The 13,156-nt window shown below is 46.8% G+C and overlaps 1 protein-coding gene across 1 annotated transcript in view; it reads left to right on the top strand.

Moving 5' to 3' along the window:
• The window catches only part of LOC126537843 (soluble guanylate cyclase 88E-like), a 121,550-nt gene that overhangs the window by 95,416 nt on the left and 12,978 nt on the right, over positions 1-13,156 (top strand). Inside the window, exon 10 of the mRNA XM_055074478.2 lies at positions 1,406-1,562. Coding sequence (XP_054930453.1) covers positions 1,406-1,562 — 157 coding nt within the window. The remainder of the gene's footprint in view (positions 1-1,405; positions 1,563-13,156) is intronic.

The raw sequence follows: 13,156 nt of genomic DNA, 5'->3' as shown, positions 1-13,156 counted from the left end.
CGAGCAGTCGGTTTTAAAGATTTCCTTTATGCAAATGGAGTTGAGCACACGCTGACACCGCCATACCTTCCGACATCAAACAAGGCTGTGAAGCGCGCACTTCAAGCAACTATAAAAAGTACTGCTCAAGCAGCTGCTAGAAGGTACAGAAAACGGCTTTACAAGGACACTGCAAAAAAGATTAAATAACTTTGTATTTTGCTACCGTACAACGACCGATACATTCACTGGTTTAACACCTGCTGAGTTGTCTGTTCGGAGGAAATTGTGAGTCCGCTTGTCGTTACTATGTCTATACGTTAAATATGCATTGGGTGTTAAAACTACAAAAATAAAGGACTGTGATTATTACCGCAGAGGCCAGTCGGAAATGTTTGGTGTTAGTAATCGTGTGGTGGTGCTCAAAGTGCGTGGAAATGTGACCTGGTGGCCTGGAAAAGTTGTGCTTTTGAGGTCGGCACCGAAGTACTACACGTGAGAAACGAAGTGCGCTTTGTGCACGTAGACCACCTGCCACCCTCAGAGATGGTCCGATTCAGTACTCAAAGCATGAAGTAGAACTACCGCATGCATCTGACATCGTCGTTACTAGAGATTCGCAACCCAAGCCATCGCCGTCGGCACAGCTCCACAACGGTGGCCCAGCAAGCGAACTGCCAGTTCCTTTAAGGAGGAGCAGAAGTCTGCGGTGGCATCCAAATTGATTTTAGAATTTTGTGCGCAGGGAGTGTTGTCACGTCATCGCGCAATAAGGGGCTTCGCATTTATAAGTCGTGTCTTTAACACTGTTGAACGCGCATTGCGCGAGTAGATTCTTAGTGTGTTCATATGCTCGTCGCGTGTGCTAGGTGTTGTTGTTGGTTTGAGGCAGCCAGCATGGTTCTCGATAAAAAAGTGGTAAAAAAAATCTCGCACGGCCGATGGATGCATCAATAGGCCAGCAAGTTTGATAAACAAATGACCACGGTAAGAAGGGAAGACGAGGAGCTCTGTTGTTTGTTCAGCCCAATTGTATAACGCAAGCAATTATTAAAGTGCAGGAAAGCACAGGGGAATTATTTGATGCTTTCAGCGGAGTGTACAAATTAGAAGGTAATGAGGAATTTAAGTGGATGAGAAAACAGCTTACCGCCGGTGGGAGCCGAGCACGTACCTTCCGTAGTTTGCGTGCAATACTCAGTGAATTCGGCTGTTATCCCATCCACTTTCTTCGGTATTAGTGCATATGTAGTAATCCATCCCCTGGGAGCAATAACACGAGCAGCTTATGGTCGCGGTGGTGGGTGCTTTCCTTAGCTTCATTGTCTGTTGGCATAATGCGGTAAAGACGAAATTTGTGTTTTGCAATGCTCAGGCAAGAAGTTGCATTTATTGACGACCTAGTGTTCATGTTTTTCTCCACCAGGTGGAAACCATCGGCGACGCGTACATGGTGGTGTCCGGTGCCCCAGAGCCGGAGCCCAACCATTCGGAGAGGATTTGCGATATGGGACTTGCCATGGTCAAAGTGATAGGCGACCTTAAGGATCCTTCTACAGGAAAGAGCCTCAAGATACGCGTTGGTACGTCAAAATTTCGTGCACCGTTTATCATCGGCTGTTATTCGAAGGAGGCAGCGCGGTTGCCTCCTGCTGGTGCTTGGACATGAATCGTCTACATCACTGTAATCATTAATTTAGGCAAAGCACTGTCACCAGCCTTGTCCCAAAGGTGTCCACTCGCCTCTTACTTGTCTGAGCCGACGAGCATTATGTGTTGCATGGTTATATCAAAAGCTTGAGCGAGTCTCTAGTGCGCATTTAGGATTTGACAGGTCAGCTTTATTTGTTGCTCCTTGCGATGCAGCAGAGGTTACAGCTTCAAGGCCGCCATGTTTTCCTCACACACGTGTTTTCTATCTGTGCATATGGGATTAACGAATGCATTCAGGATCGTTATTGCTTACCAAAAAAATTCATGCGCAGACATACGAGCGACTAGTTGCGACAATAGTTTCAAAAAGCAAAAGCAGTGCGGATCTTTCGGGCAGAGCGCACACAATTGTGCACATCCAGATAGCTTCAGAAAATACACAGGGAAAAAAAGAGGGAGAGAAGCATTTTATGAAATGAAATGCAAAGAGGTCGGCCTCAGGTACATTTCTCTAACCAGCTACTCCGTGCTGGCGGAAGAGGGAACAAAAGAGGAAAGAAAGAGGCCCGTGATCACGGAGTAAGACATATAGGAGGTGAAACTCCCGTCAGCGCGAGCGAGCGTGGGCGACCAGATAAAGTCACAATTGTTGCATGCGCCGACGCTACCCTATGCAGTGGCGGCACCATGCGGCGCGTCGTAAAAGCCGCAGCGGAAAAAAAAAAAAAGCAGCGCCCGGCAGGCGGCTCGGTGGCTCCGGCACCTCCGGCGCTCACTCCGGCGGCGCCCGCTCAAAGCAGACGACAAGCAGACGACACGGGTGTTTGCTTCAGCGGGCACGCCGTAACCGAACTGCGTAGGTGCGCGCACTCAAGAAAACTGTGTTGTTGTGTGCCCATCAAAAAAAGCAACACGTGTGGCAAACTTCCGCTAATCTTCCTCTTATCGCCAAGCAGCTAGGGCAACTAGTTTTCGCGTCTTATAAAAAAGAAAAGGAACGGAAACACATGCACGGCGGCATCCTTCCTAAGCGCACCCCTGTGAGCACTAGAGCGAGAAACAAGCGGTCGCCCTTTGAGCGATTAGGAACGAGATAGCCATCAGTTTCGCAAGCGCAAAAAGCCGAAAACCGCCCGCCACGGAGCAAGATAGCCCTGGCTACAACCAGAAGCTACGTATCATCTTATAGCTGTCATGGAAAACGCGTTTTATTTTTTACTGTGCTCAAATGGCTGAAGCGTAGCAGCAGTTGCTCTTCGGGCTACGAGCGGTAAAGAAGCACGCGAGAGTGCCCTCAGTAGAAGTCAGGCGCGCGCGGCCGAACGGGAGCAACACTCGACCGGTTGCCCTGGCAACCGAAACAGCGGTAATTTCTTCCCATGCCGCCAGGTGCCGCCAGCATGAAAATATATCCGCGGGCTTGTGACCTTTTCTGGTCGCCGCAAACAGCGGAGTTTCCACTCCTATATTTCTTGCTCCGTGCCCGTGATGAGTCACGAGGACGAGAGAAGGAGGATGTAAAACATGTGACAAACAATTTGGACTACTCACAGTGCAGGTCCATACTTTTAAAAGAGTTAAGTAAGACGTGGATGGCCTTCAAACTCGACTTTATGACTGGCCAGGGGAAAAAATAATGTGCTCCGGCAGGGTCGGGCTCTCGAGGTGCGTAAGGCACTTGCTCAAATTTTGTCGCTCTTCCGCGTCTTAGGGCAGTCACACAGCACATGACGTATAGTCTCGTTCACAAAGCATAGCTCAGAGTCTGGAGGCTCGATGCGTCGCTTGAGGTGCGCCCACCCGCGTGTAAACAGCACCCCCAGCTTAAGTCCGTGCAGGTGACTAGCACAGCTGCATCGAGTTTTAGGTGGTAGCCTAAATTTCATGGTGGGGTACAAACTTTGGAGCCGTCTGTGGCGATTATCTAGATTGTCCCAATGCTTCTTTGTCGTTTTTTCAGGGAAACTTGAGCCAAAGCAGTTGGCATCCTCTCTTGAACAAAAGGAATTGCAAGCAGTGGTTGTGGTTCTTCGAATGCCCTCGTTGTTTTGGCATCGGCAAGCTCGTTGCGGTGTGCACCACAATGACTGGGAACCCATTGAAATGTAATGTGGCGACGGTTCTCTTCCGCTAGATAGCACGGCAGTTTGAAGAGCCAACACGCTGTCAGGGCTTTTGTCATTACAACTTAAGTAGCTCGAGAGTCGATTTTGCGTCACTGAAGATTGTCCATACTAAAGGAGGCCGTCGCGAAATATAGCGAACAACTTCCTCTCTGATTGCCACTGGTTCTGTGGATGTTGGTGTAGCCGCGTTACGCAGACGAAACCGTCGAATGACTTAATGCACAAGCACGACGAAAGCCGCACGTGACGCACATCACGAGCCGTCTGTATATAGATTCACCAACAAGTCATACTTGTTGTCATGTATTCAAGTATATTTAAAGCGCAAACAAGAGACACGGCACAAAAGGAAGGCCATACACAGGGCCGGCGCTATTTTCAACTGACAGTTGAAAGTAGAGCCTGTTCTGTGTATGAAGTTCCTTTTGTGCCGTGTCTCTTATTTGCGCTTTAAATATATCTGTCAAGTATGCACCAACTAGGTCCACAGAAAGTTCGTCCAAGACGTATTCATATATTCATTTGTGATGGCTGAGACACACGGTAGGGTTTGACGACTTCTTAGAAATTCTGGAAGTTAACAGATATTTTATTGGCATTTAATGTCTCCCAATGTCCGGCTTGTGTCGGAAAGCACCGATACAAGGTGGCGTCGGTGATGGCACAGCAGCCGCAGGAACACTCGAAGATGTTGACATCGTAAAAAGAAAGGCATAGGGGTGACGTGAGCTACCTCAATTGTAGCATAAATTGAGGTGCAAACTGGCCCCCCTGGACATCTCAGCATTTCTTCCTGGGCATTTTCAAGCGTGCATTAAGAGGACGGGCTCACACTTGATAAAACTGGCAGGCTACACTGAATGCAGCTGACATAGAGCGCCTGGTGCAGCCGGAGTAGCGAATGCTTAGATGGGCACCACCTCATACCAGTCAGAAAGCGAAAAACTTGACCAAGCGTGCTATGCAGGATACGCCGAGTTTCTCGTTCACACGAGTTTTACCCGAGTTTGCTCCATAGTAGTCAGTGTACGGAGATAGTATGGAACGCGCGAAAACGGCAGGCGAAAGAATGTCGAAATGTCAAGAAAAAGACGCGTATGACAACAGGAGCGCACCCTGCGTGGCACATGGCTTCCGCGTTTCAAGAACAGAAGGCTGCGCGACGAAATGCGCCAGCGCTGCGTATTGGCATCTAAATATTACCGCAATTTAGCAATACGTGATTGTCCGGCTCTCTATCTGCACACTTGTCGTGAGCAGCCTTTCTCGGGCGTCCTCAAGGGTGTGCCCCCTCTTTCTGGCATTATCATTCTATCCTCCGTCGAATGCGAACAGGGCAAATGCAGCGCATTATTTCACCTGCGCTTTCCTTCACTCGAATACGCTAAAATACAACAAATAAAATAACAAACACTTAAAATCTGCGTTTTTTTAATGCTGCACATTTATGATGACAAACAAATATCGAGCGAGTTATTAAATATTGCACAAAACCTTAAACGGATTCATTCTAGAGGGTCGCACGCACGAGGGAGTTCATACTGTGAGCCTTCGCCAGGGGCACTGCAGTGATATTCTCGTTAAAGTCAGTCATGACAACGGTCTTACCATTTCTTGTCCATAACGGCAATGGAAACGCAGCGTCACGGCATGACTGTTCTCCGCAGGCAAGGCTATTAAGGCCGCTGCTTTACCAACTCAAACCGACACTATAGACATGGAGACGGGAGCAACGGCTGTCGCTTCCGAAGGGCGGTACGGTATACTAGTCATGAAGAAAGGAAAAAGAAGGCATCATCGTGCAACGCGATTGAAGGCAAATCTATTGGCCAAACACGTGGTCACTCGTCAAAGTGCGCGGTTGGTTTTAGTGTTCTCGCTCTGCAGGCAGAGCCATGCTGCAGGCAGAGCCAGAGCTGCAGGCAGAGCAGCTGGACAAGCGCGCAACGTAGAAAAACTACTGGCATAGTAGTTTGGGCTGCTGTTGGGAACCAAACTTCTCAGCAAATCTCGATTCGATGGCCGTGATCTCGACGAAAGAGGTATGGGCTTTGCGGAGCCTTCACTCGTAACTCCCAGTTAAATGCTCCCTCTTAACTTTTCCCTCCCTCCATGATTCTGGGGTCCATAGTGATGCAACAGAGTAAAGATGTACCCGTTCATCTGGGTGCGCGAAGCCTCCGCGATGCATTTTGAAGAAGACCGTGGTGCCCAGCGACACAATTCATCGCTTATCATCGCTTGCCCAGTGAAGGTGCCTCTGTGGGCATGTACGCATTATTTTAGTGTGTTGTGCACTCCAAGATGCTTGCCGATTGCCCTTGGTGGAGCTAACAGCGATCGTAGATGGATATTGTTACGACACCGCAGCAATGGGATTTTGGCAGCTGAGGGCGTGCAGCTATGAAATGAATGTTGCAAATGCCCAGCGCGCGGTGCTTGTGATGAAGAAATGCCATCGCACTGGGTCTGGAAAAGCGAGCGATTCTCGACGCTGAACCTGTTCGTGGCACTGCGGCTCCGATACATCACCGACGACAGAACAGCCATCTCAAACGACAGCTGTGACACGTTGTCGTTGAAGAACACCACGCACTCCTCAACATCGTCGTCCAACACAGCACGTGGACGCCTTGCAAGCAGCTACAATGGCGTGCCAATAATTATTTGCTATGCGCTAAGTTGCCACAATGCAGACAATGAAACTTTGTTGTGGAGCCGTCAAAGCCGGAGGAAGATGTAGCATAGGCCAGCGACAGTCGAAGCTTTGTTTTTGGTATTGCAGCTGAGTATATCACCGATGACAGTGCGTTGTGCATGTTTTATTTCGGCAGTCAAGATCTCAGCTCAGCACCGTGTCGCTGTTGCCGAAAATTAAGTTGGGCGTGGCCTATCCGTGGTGAGTGCGCGCACAAGACTTACATGTCTCGCGCGGGGCGTGACCTATGGTTTTGATTGACAGGCGAGTTCATGTCCAACTCGCACATTGCGAACCCTCCCCATTCAAGTTGAACTCGAGAACACAGTGGCGGCAGCAGCAGCCTGCGTCATCGTATCCAGCGGCAGCAAGCGTCAATATGGCTGCCTGGACGCGTTCACCTGCATGAGCGACGTAGAATTTCAGCGTCATTATGGCCTTTCCGAAACGTCAGTACGCTAGCTGTGTGACGAGTTTGGCGAAGACCTTCGTATGCGGAGGCAGCCTGGCGTGCAAATTGCGCTTTCCGAACACAGATTGGTGTGAGTGGGCTACGGAGGAAGACTTAGTGCAATCACTACGGCTCGCTCCGGCTTTAAGCACTGGGCGTCCACCTCGCTGGAGTGCCACACAAGGTCCGTCGGCGTCATCAGATTACTGGGGCACCTGCGAGGACCAGGCGTTCAAACCAGGCTAAACAATCTGGGAATGCGGAGGCGAAATGGTAACATTATATAGGAAGACTCAGAATGAATGCCGGGCTGCCTTCGGGTGCAACAGGTGTTCAAAGCACTTGTCGTAGTTACACGGTACCGCTGCACTGCATGTGCAGAATATGGACCCCCTGGGGTTTCTGAATGTTTTCCTCTCCAGGCGGCAAGTGATTTTGCTCACGTACCGCGTGAGCAAAAGCGTATACGTGTAGCTGTCGAAGGAGATGACCGGCGACTTGCTTGCTCTGTCGGAGCAGGACCTCACCGACGAGAAGAACTACACCAGTGTGAGGAATTGCACCAGTTCGTGAGGGATGAGCTACTGACGCGACTTCCACTCGGTGGTCCCGGGAAGATAGTGCGAATTCAGGAGTGCCTTCTTTCCGGCAAGCGAAAGTACAATCGAGGCCGCCTCGTGACGGGTGACAACGTTCCGCTGAGCCGCCAAAATTACGGCGGTGTTGCCGATCATGAACCATGGACTTCACAGGGGAACTGCGGCTTTATAAGGTCCACCGATGAGACGCGGCGACGATAGGCCCAATTATAGCAGCCTATGTTCAACCGTGGACGATTATTCAATGGGACGAATGGGCCGCTGAGGTTGTTAGAAGCCATCACTCTGCGCTACCCAGTATGAAGGCGCATCACAAAGTAAAAGAAATTAAAGGGTAGTTTTATGATCATTTGCTCGTATGAGTCTTTTCCGGCATTCCTGCGTGCTTACATGGTAAGCGCGCGGCAAACCACTTCTGTGCTAGCTGACGCTCACTTCGGCTCGCAGCCGTACTTTAGTGCGAGCAACGAGTAATCTGTTTAAAGCCCACTGCTAAAACCAGGCGCACAGCAATGTGTGCTTGGCAATGCGAGCGCAAGCACGCAGCGAGCCACTCCAATCACGTAGTGAGCTAATCGAATCCAGAGGAAAGAGGAGGGGAACGTTCCCTCGTGGTATAACACGAGACGTAATGAATCTCGAATTGGTCTAATAGATATTCAGTGTACATCTTTTAAACTTTGGAATAATTATAAACCACATTAGACTAATAATATTGTTCAAAATGCATTTATTTTATAACATTCTTGTGCCTGTTATGCACTCGGTGGAACGACAAATAGGTGGAAGAAGGCACCGACCGTGCACCGACGATATGATCACGCAAGCTTCAGTTTGCCGACGACCCACTAGGCAACGCCCAAGCCATGATAGTGAATGTAGATAAACCATGGAAGCTGGAGGCGCGCCGAGGGACAAACTGTCTTGGTACCATTAGTTCTTTCATCTTGGGGAGTCGCCAGAGCTGGTGAAGATCCCTATAGTTTCGCCAAGTTCGGCGTATCCTGCATATATAGCACCCCAAGTCCAATCTTTTGCTTTACATTGTCACAGGCTTCGACCATGAAACACCGCATTCAGTTTCAACAGCCAGGTATCTGTGGTTGGCCACATATGGAATGACATTGCCGTTGATAATAATCGAATATCGACACATAAGCTTCAGTGGGAAAGCTATCGCAGTGCACTTAGCCTGTGTCCTGTTGCAGTCCTTGGCACTGCAAGTACTGAGCCGCTAAGGAAACAGCACGATGCAATATTGCACGATTTTGCGGTCGTATGACTCTAGACGCCCACATGCATATGTCGTCGGCGTAGGCACTGATTCGTCAATGCCCTAAAACTAAGCAATACCGATGATGCTTCGAATACATCCTAAAGCAGTTTCCCAATGAAGAGCGCTCGAAAATTGACTTATATTTGCAATGCATGTAAGATAAAAGGTGAAAAAAAATAGACATGTGCGTGTTTGCTGGGACAAAATAGGTCAACATGAAGTATGTTCTGCTTTATGTTCCTTAAGGGAGCTGTGTTAACGAGGGCAGTTCCCGACACGGCTGTCGGCCTTTCAACCAAAATTGTGTGAAGTAGGCAACATTGTTGCTGCACTCTAAAGCATTTCCGTGAATTCAGGCGGGGAGTCTGCAGTTGCGGACTTGACAAAACCAACAGAAAAAAAGTAGGATTGTTAAGATGTTATGCTTCTGTAAGTCTTTATCAAGACTCAGGGCTCAATAAATTTTTTGCGAACTGAATTTCAAACAAACAAATTATTCGTGCGTAATAGAGATAATTTAAAGACGCTTACAGCAATACTCCAGGTACTCGTTACACTCAGAAAATTTTGAAGTCGTAATGTAAACGGCGTGCTTCGGTTCAGCAGCTAGCGAAATCATAACGAAAGCTGGCGCTCATTGTTTACCGACCTCGTGGTACATAGTGCAATTATAAAAAGATATCTAAGGTAGCTACTTTGTGAGTGAATTCGCTAAGCGCAGAGTCCGGGTGCTATTATGAAAGCTAAATTAATGCATCTATTTAGGTAAACGTGAAGGTCAGTTGCGCAAGGTATAATAGTTCTGTTTTGCGCTGTATGATGGAGTTGGAAATGTTCTAGAGCGTACTTAAAGAAGACATGTAATTCCATATGCTAAGTCACCTTTTAGGTTGCAGCTGTCGTTGTTGTTGAGTTTGAATAAATTTCAAAATACATTATATACGAAGTGCTGTCACACGTCTTCTTGTTCCTCTATTTTCGTTTGGTCAAGAGTGTTTTCAAAGAACGCTGCAAGGAAAAAGGGCTGATGTGTTTTCATGGGCTTTCGACATGGAATTTCACATACGAAGTACAACTCTGGAGACTTTTGGTTTACCCAAAACGTGAATGATCAAACTGTCTTGGTAGCGCCTAATGCTGTGGCCTGTCTCTTCGTGATCAAGTCTGTTTCACATGCTGTGAATGGAGAACAAAAAATTAGTGCCATCGCATGCGTCGCAATGTGGTTCATAGACGGCCGATTCCACACGATTGCGGCTTCAACAATGTGGCTGATGCGACGCCCAGGGTTACTTTCCGCCAGAATTTGTGTCATACGCCGCATAATTATTTGAACGTAATGAAAGAGCCTGTGCGTTGTGATAGTATTGACCTGTCTCTAATAGGGCAAATAATGTGCGTGTTTTAGATTTCAAAAGCTCTTCGAAGTTTAAAATATGTTTTCTAGTGGGCAACAGCGGTTCCCGAAGTTCAGTGGGATGAGGCATAGCGGATGAAAGCAGCTGTTCGCAGCTGGTCGTTGAGCGCTGTCTGCTGTCTCGTGTGCCTTCTATGTCCGTATCCTCCTACCTGCATTACAACAAATTACAAGCGCGCCTAACAACAAGCCCATACAGTTATCCTCGTTGCATACGCCATATTTGAATTCAGCGGAGCTGTCGTGTCAGCCCAGAGAGACACTCGCGCTACGCGTGCGCAGTGCAAGCTTCCAAAGAAATGATTCAATTCAATTCAATTCAATTCAGTCTTTATTTTCTCTTAGACAGAGAAGTAGATAGGACTAAAATCTCGAGAGCTTGACAGCGGTCCTGCCCCCTTTATCAACTAGGCAGTTCAGTACACAGGCAGAGATTTTCATTTTTCCAAATAAACACTGATACAAGATAACAAAAGCCCTTTGTAAAAAGCCGCGCTATACATTTCAGCACAAACACGGGCATTAGGAAAGAAAAAAGCTAGTTATGGGGAAAAGAAAGAAAGCGGTGTAGCTTTAAACTGTGTGCAATATCACCCGTGATCTTTCTCAGAAAAAAATGCTTCATAGCATCATATGAACCCTAAAAAGGGCCAAACAATTCGTTGTTTAATTTATTTATTAATACTGGAAGAGTATAAGAAAGAGACTGATCGGTATAATATGCCCTAGGTGTCGGCACTAACCAAATTTCATTGTGTCTAGTCTGCGGGATATGCATGTTTTTCTCAAGTTTTGTGAGATAACAAATATAATTTTCATCATTTCCTGAGCAGCATTTATGGATAACTAAAAGTCCATAATTGTATAAAGTATAGATTAGAAGGATTTCATGTTATAAGAACAAGCCATGTATAGGGGAGCGCTAAGGCAGACCAACACTGCATCTTACAGCTCTTTTTTGAAGAAGGTGAAGCTTGGATAAATTTGTGACGCCCGTACTGCCCCAAGCGGTACAATATTGCAAGAGAGAGAGAGAACTAATGAGTTATACAGCAACAGCCTAACCTTGACAGGAAGAATACCGTGCAGGCACAACATAACACCGATAGCTGAAGACACTTTTGATTTAATACAGTCAATACGATCATTCCATGTCAAATGCTTTGAAGATATAGCACCAAGGATTTTAACAGAATCTACTATTTCAACAGTATCCGAGCTTAAGAACACGTTCAACGGCCTAGAAATTACATTTCCTTTTGGAAAGTACAATATTATCTTTGTCTTCTTAGAATTAATCTTCAAATAATTTGCTTTTGCCGATGTAGTTGATGCATTCAGTGTTCTGACTGCTTTCTCTTCAATGTCACTTTCTGATCTCCCGGATGAACACCAAAGTGTCATCAGCGTGGGATATCATCTTACCATCAGTCACAAATTGCACAATATCATTTATATAAATCAGAAATAAGAGCAGTTCCAAAATGCTTCCTTGGGCGGCTCTTGCACTAATATACGATATTGAAGACCACGAATTTTTAAAGACTAGATACCGTGTTCTGTTCAACAAATAGGATTTCGTGATGTCTTCAGCTTTTCCTGGGACGCCATAGTTTGCCACCATATTGCTCGTAATTTCGCATAAGCGGTGCCTGCCCCTAGCCATATTCCTTCCACAAAGGTAATAGCAAGCCCCAACCCGAAAGCTCACTTCTGCCGCTGAAAAACGCAAATGAAATGTGTGATTACGGAAGGCGCAAAGGAACGTGTTGTGAACTTTAAACTTTAGCGCTAGCCTGGTTCATTCATCGCGGTACATATGCTATAATTAGGAATTATGAATGATTCCTCTCTGAATATTTTAAAAGGCGGAAAAACAGCCACCACATATTTTAGGAGCTGCAGTCATTTGTGTACGTGGCATCACACCATTCTAACAGGCTTGCGCAAAGTCTACTTTCTCAGTTTGTTCTCGCGTTGTTAGTATGTACTGTACATCTGTACCAAGAAGCTTAAATCGATATGCCGCAGTGTGTAGGGCGTTGGTGCAGCTCCACAGCAAACATTAAATACGATGCTAGGAGGGCACTCGTTTTTCTAACAACAAAAAGAAGCGCTAGTATTCTGCCTTCGGAGCAGCAAGCGTAAAGGAGGAATCTATCGGAACTACAGCCCAATCTTGTTGAGATGCGGGTGCTTCGGCTTGCTTCAGCACACTGTCTTTAAGTGAGGCTCAAAACCTTTGACTGGCGAAAGAACGTAGGCAACTGTAATGTATGTTATGATCCCTTCACTACAAAATAAAGCAAGCATCCCAATCGGTTAATCTGACCGTATTACCTATATTATACCAAAGTTAGAGCATGGTAATAGGAGTCATTGCAAACTAGATTAAACGAACAAAATAGATAAGTGTAAGGGAACCTACAGGTATAATCTAATCTGGAAATTCTGAAAAGATTGCATTAGCAAAATTTTTTGCTTTTATGAGCGCTCTTAAGTAAAAGTACACACCAAACACACTTGTCTACAGTGGGTTAGTGCCCAGCTGCAGTGTGCGCCAGAGTCCGTAGTTGCTACGTCGTGGTAACTACTAAGTTCCACGTTTGTTTCGCCTGTAGCCCATGGACACGGCATTCGTTATGATTATGCATGGCATTCATTACAGTGCCGGCCTGTGTTTTTTTGCGATAGATGACGGCCAACTCGGCCGAAGTGCGATTCCGTCTGCAAATTTGTTTAGCATTCGTGTTCACCTTTTTGCTCCCATAGGTTTGTAATGTCCCGATTGTTGTACCTGCATTGCTGTAAGCGTTTTTTAATACATATAACATAGCGAACAGAATCCGCAAAAAATATGGTGCAGATTTCATGAACTTGTTGGAACTGACATGACGCGAAGCTTCCGGGCAACGGTCATATAAATTCTACAAAAGTAACTGCAATGTATACAATTG

The sequence above is a fragment of the Dermacentor andersoni genome, chromosome 4, assembly GCF_023375885.2.
Source record: "Dermacentor andersoni chromosome 4, qqDerAnde1_hic_scaffold, whole genome shotgun sequence".
NCBI lineage: Eukaryota > Metazoa > Arthropoda > Arachnida > Ixodida > Ixodidae > Dermacentor > Dermacentor andersoni.
This window is presented reverse-complemented; position numbering and strand designations above follow the sequence as displayed.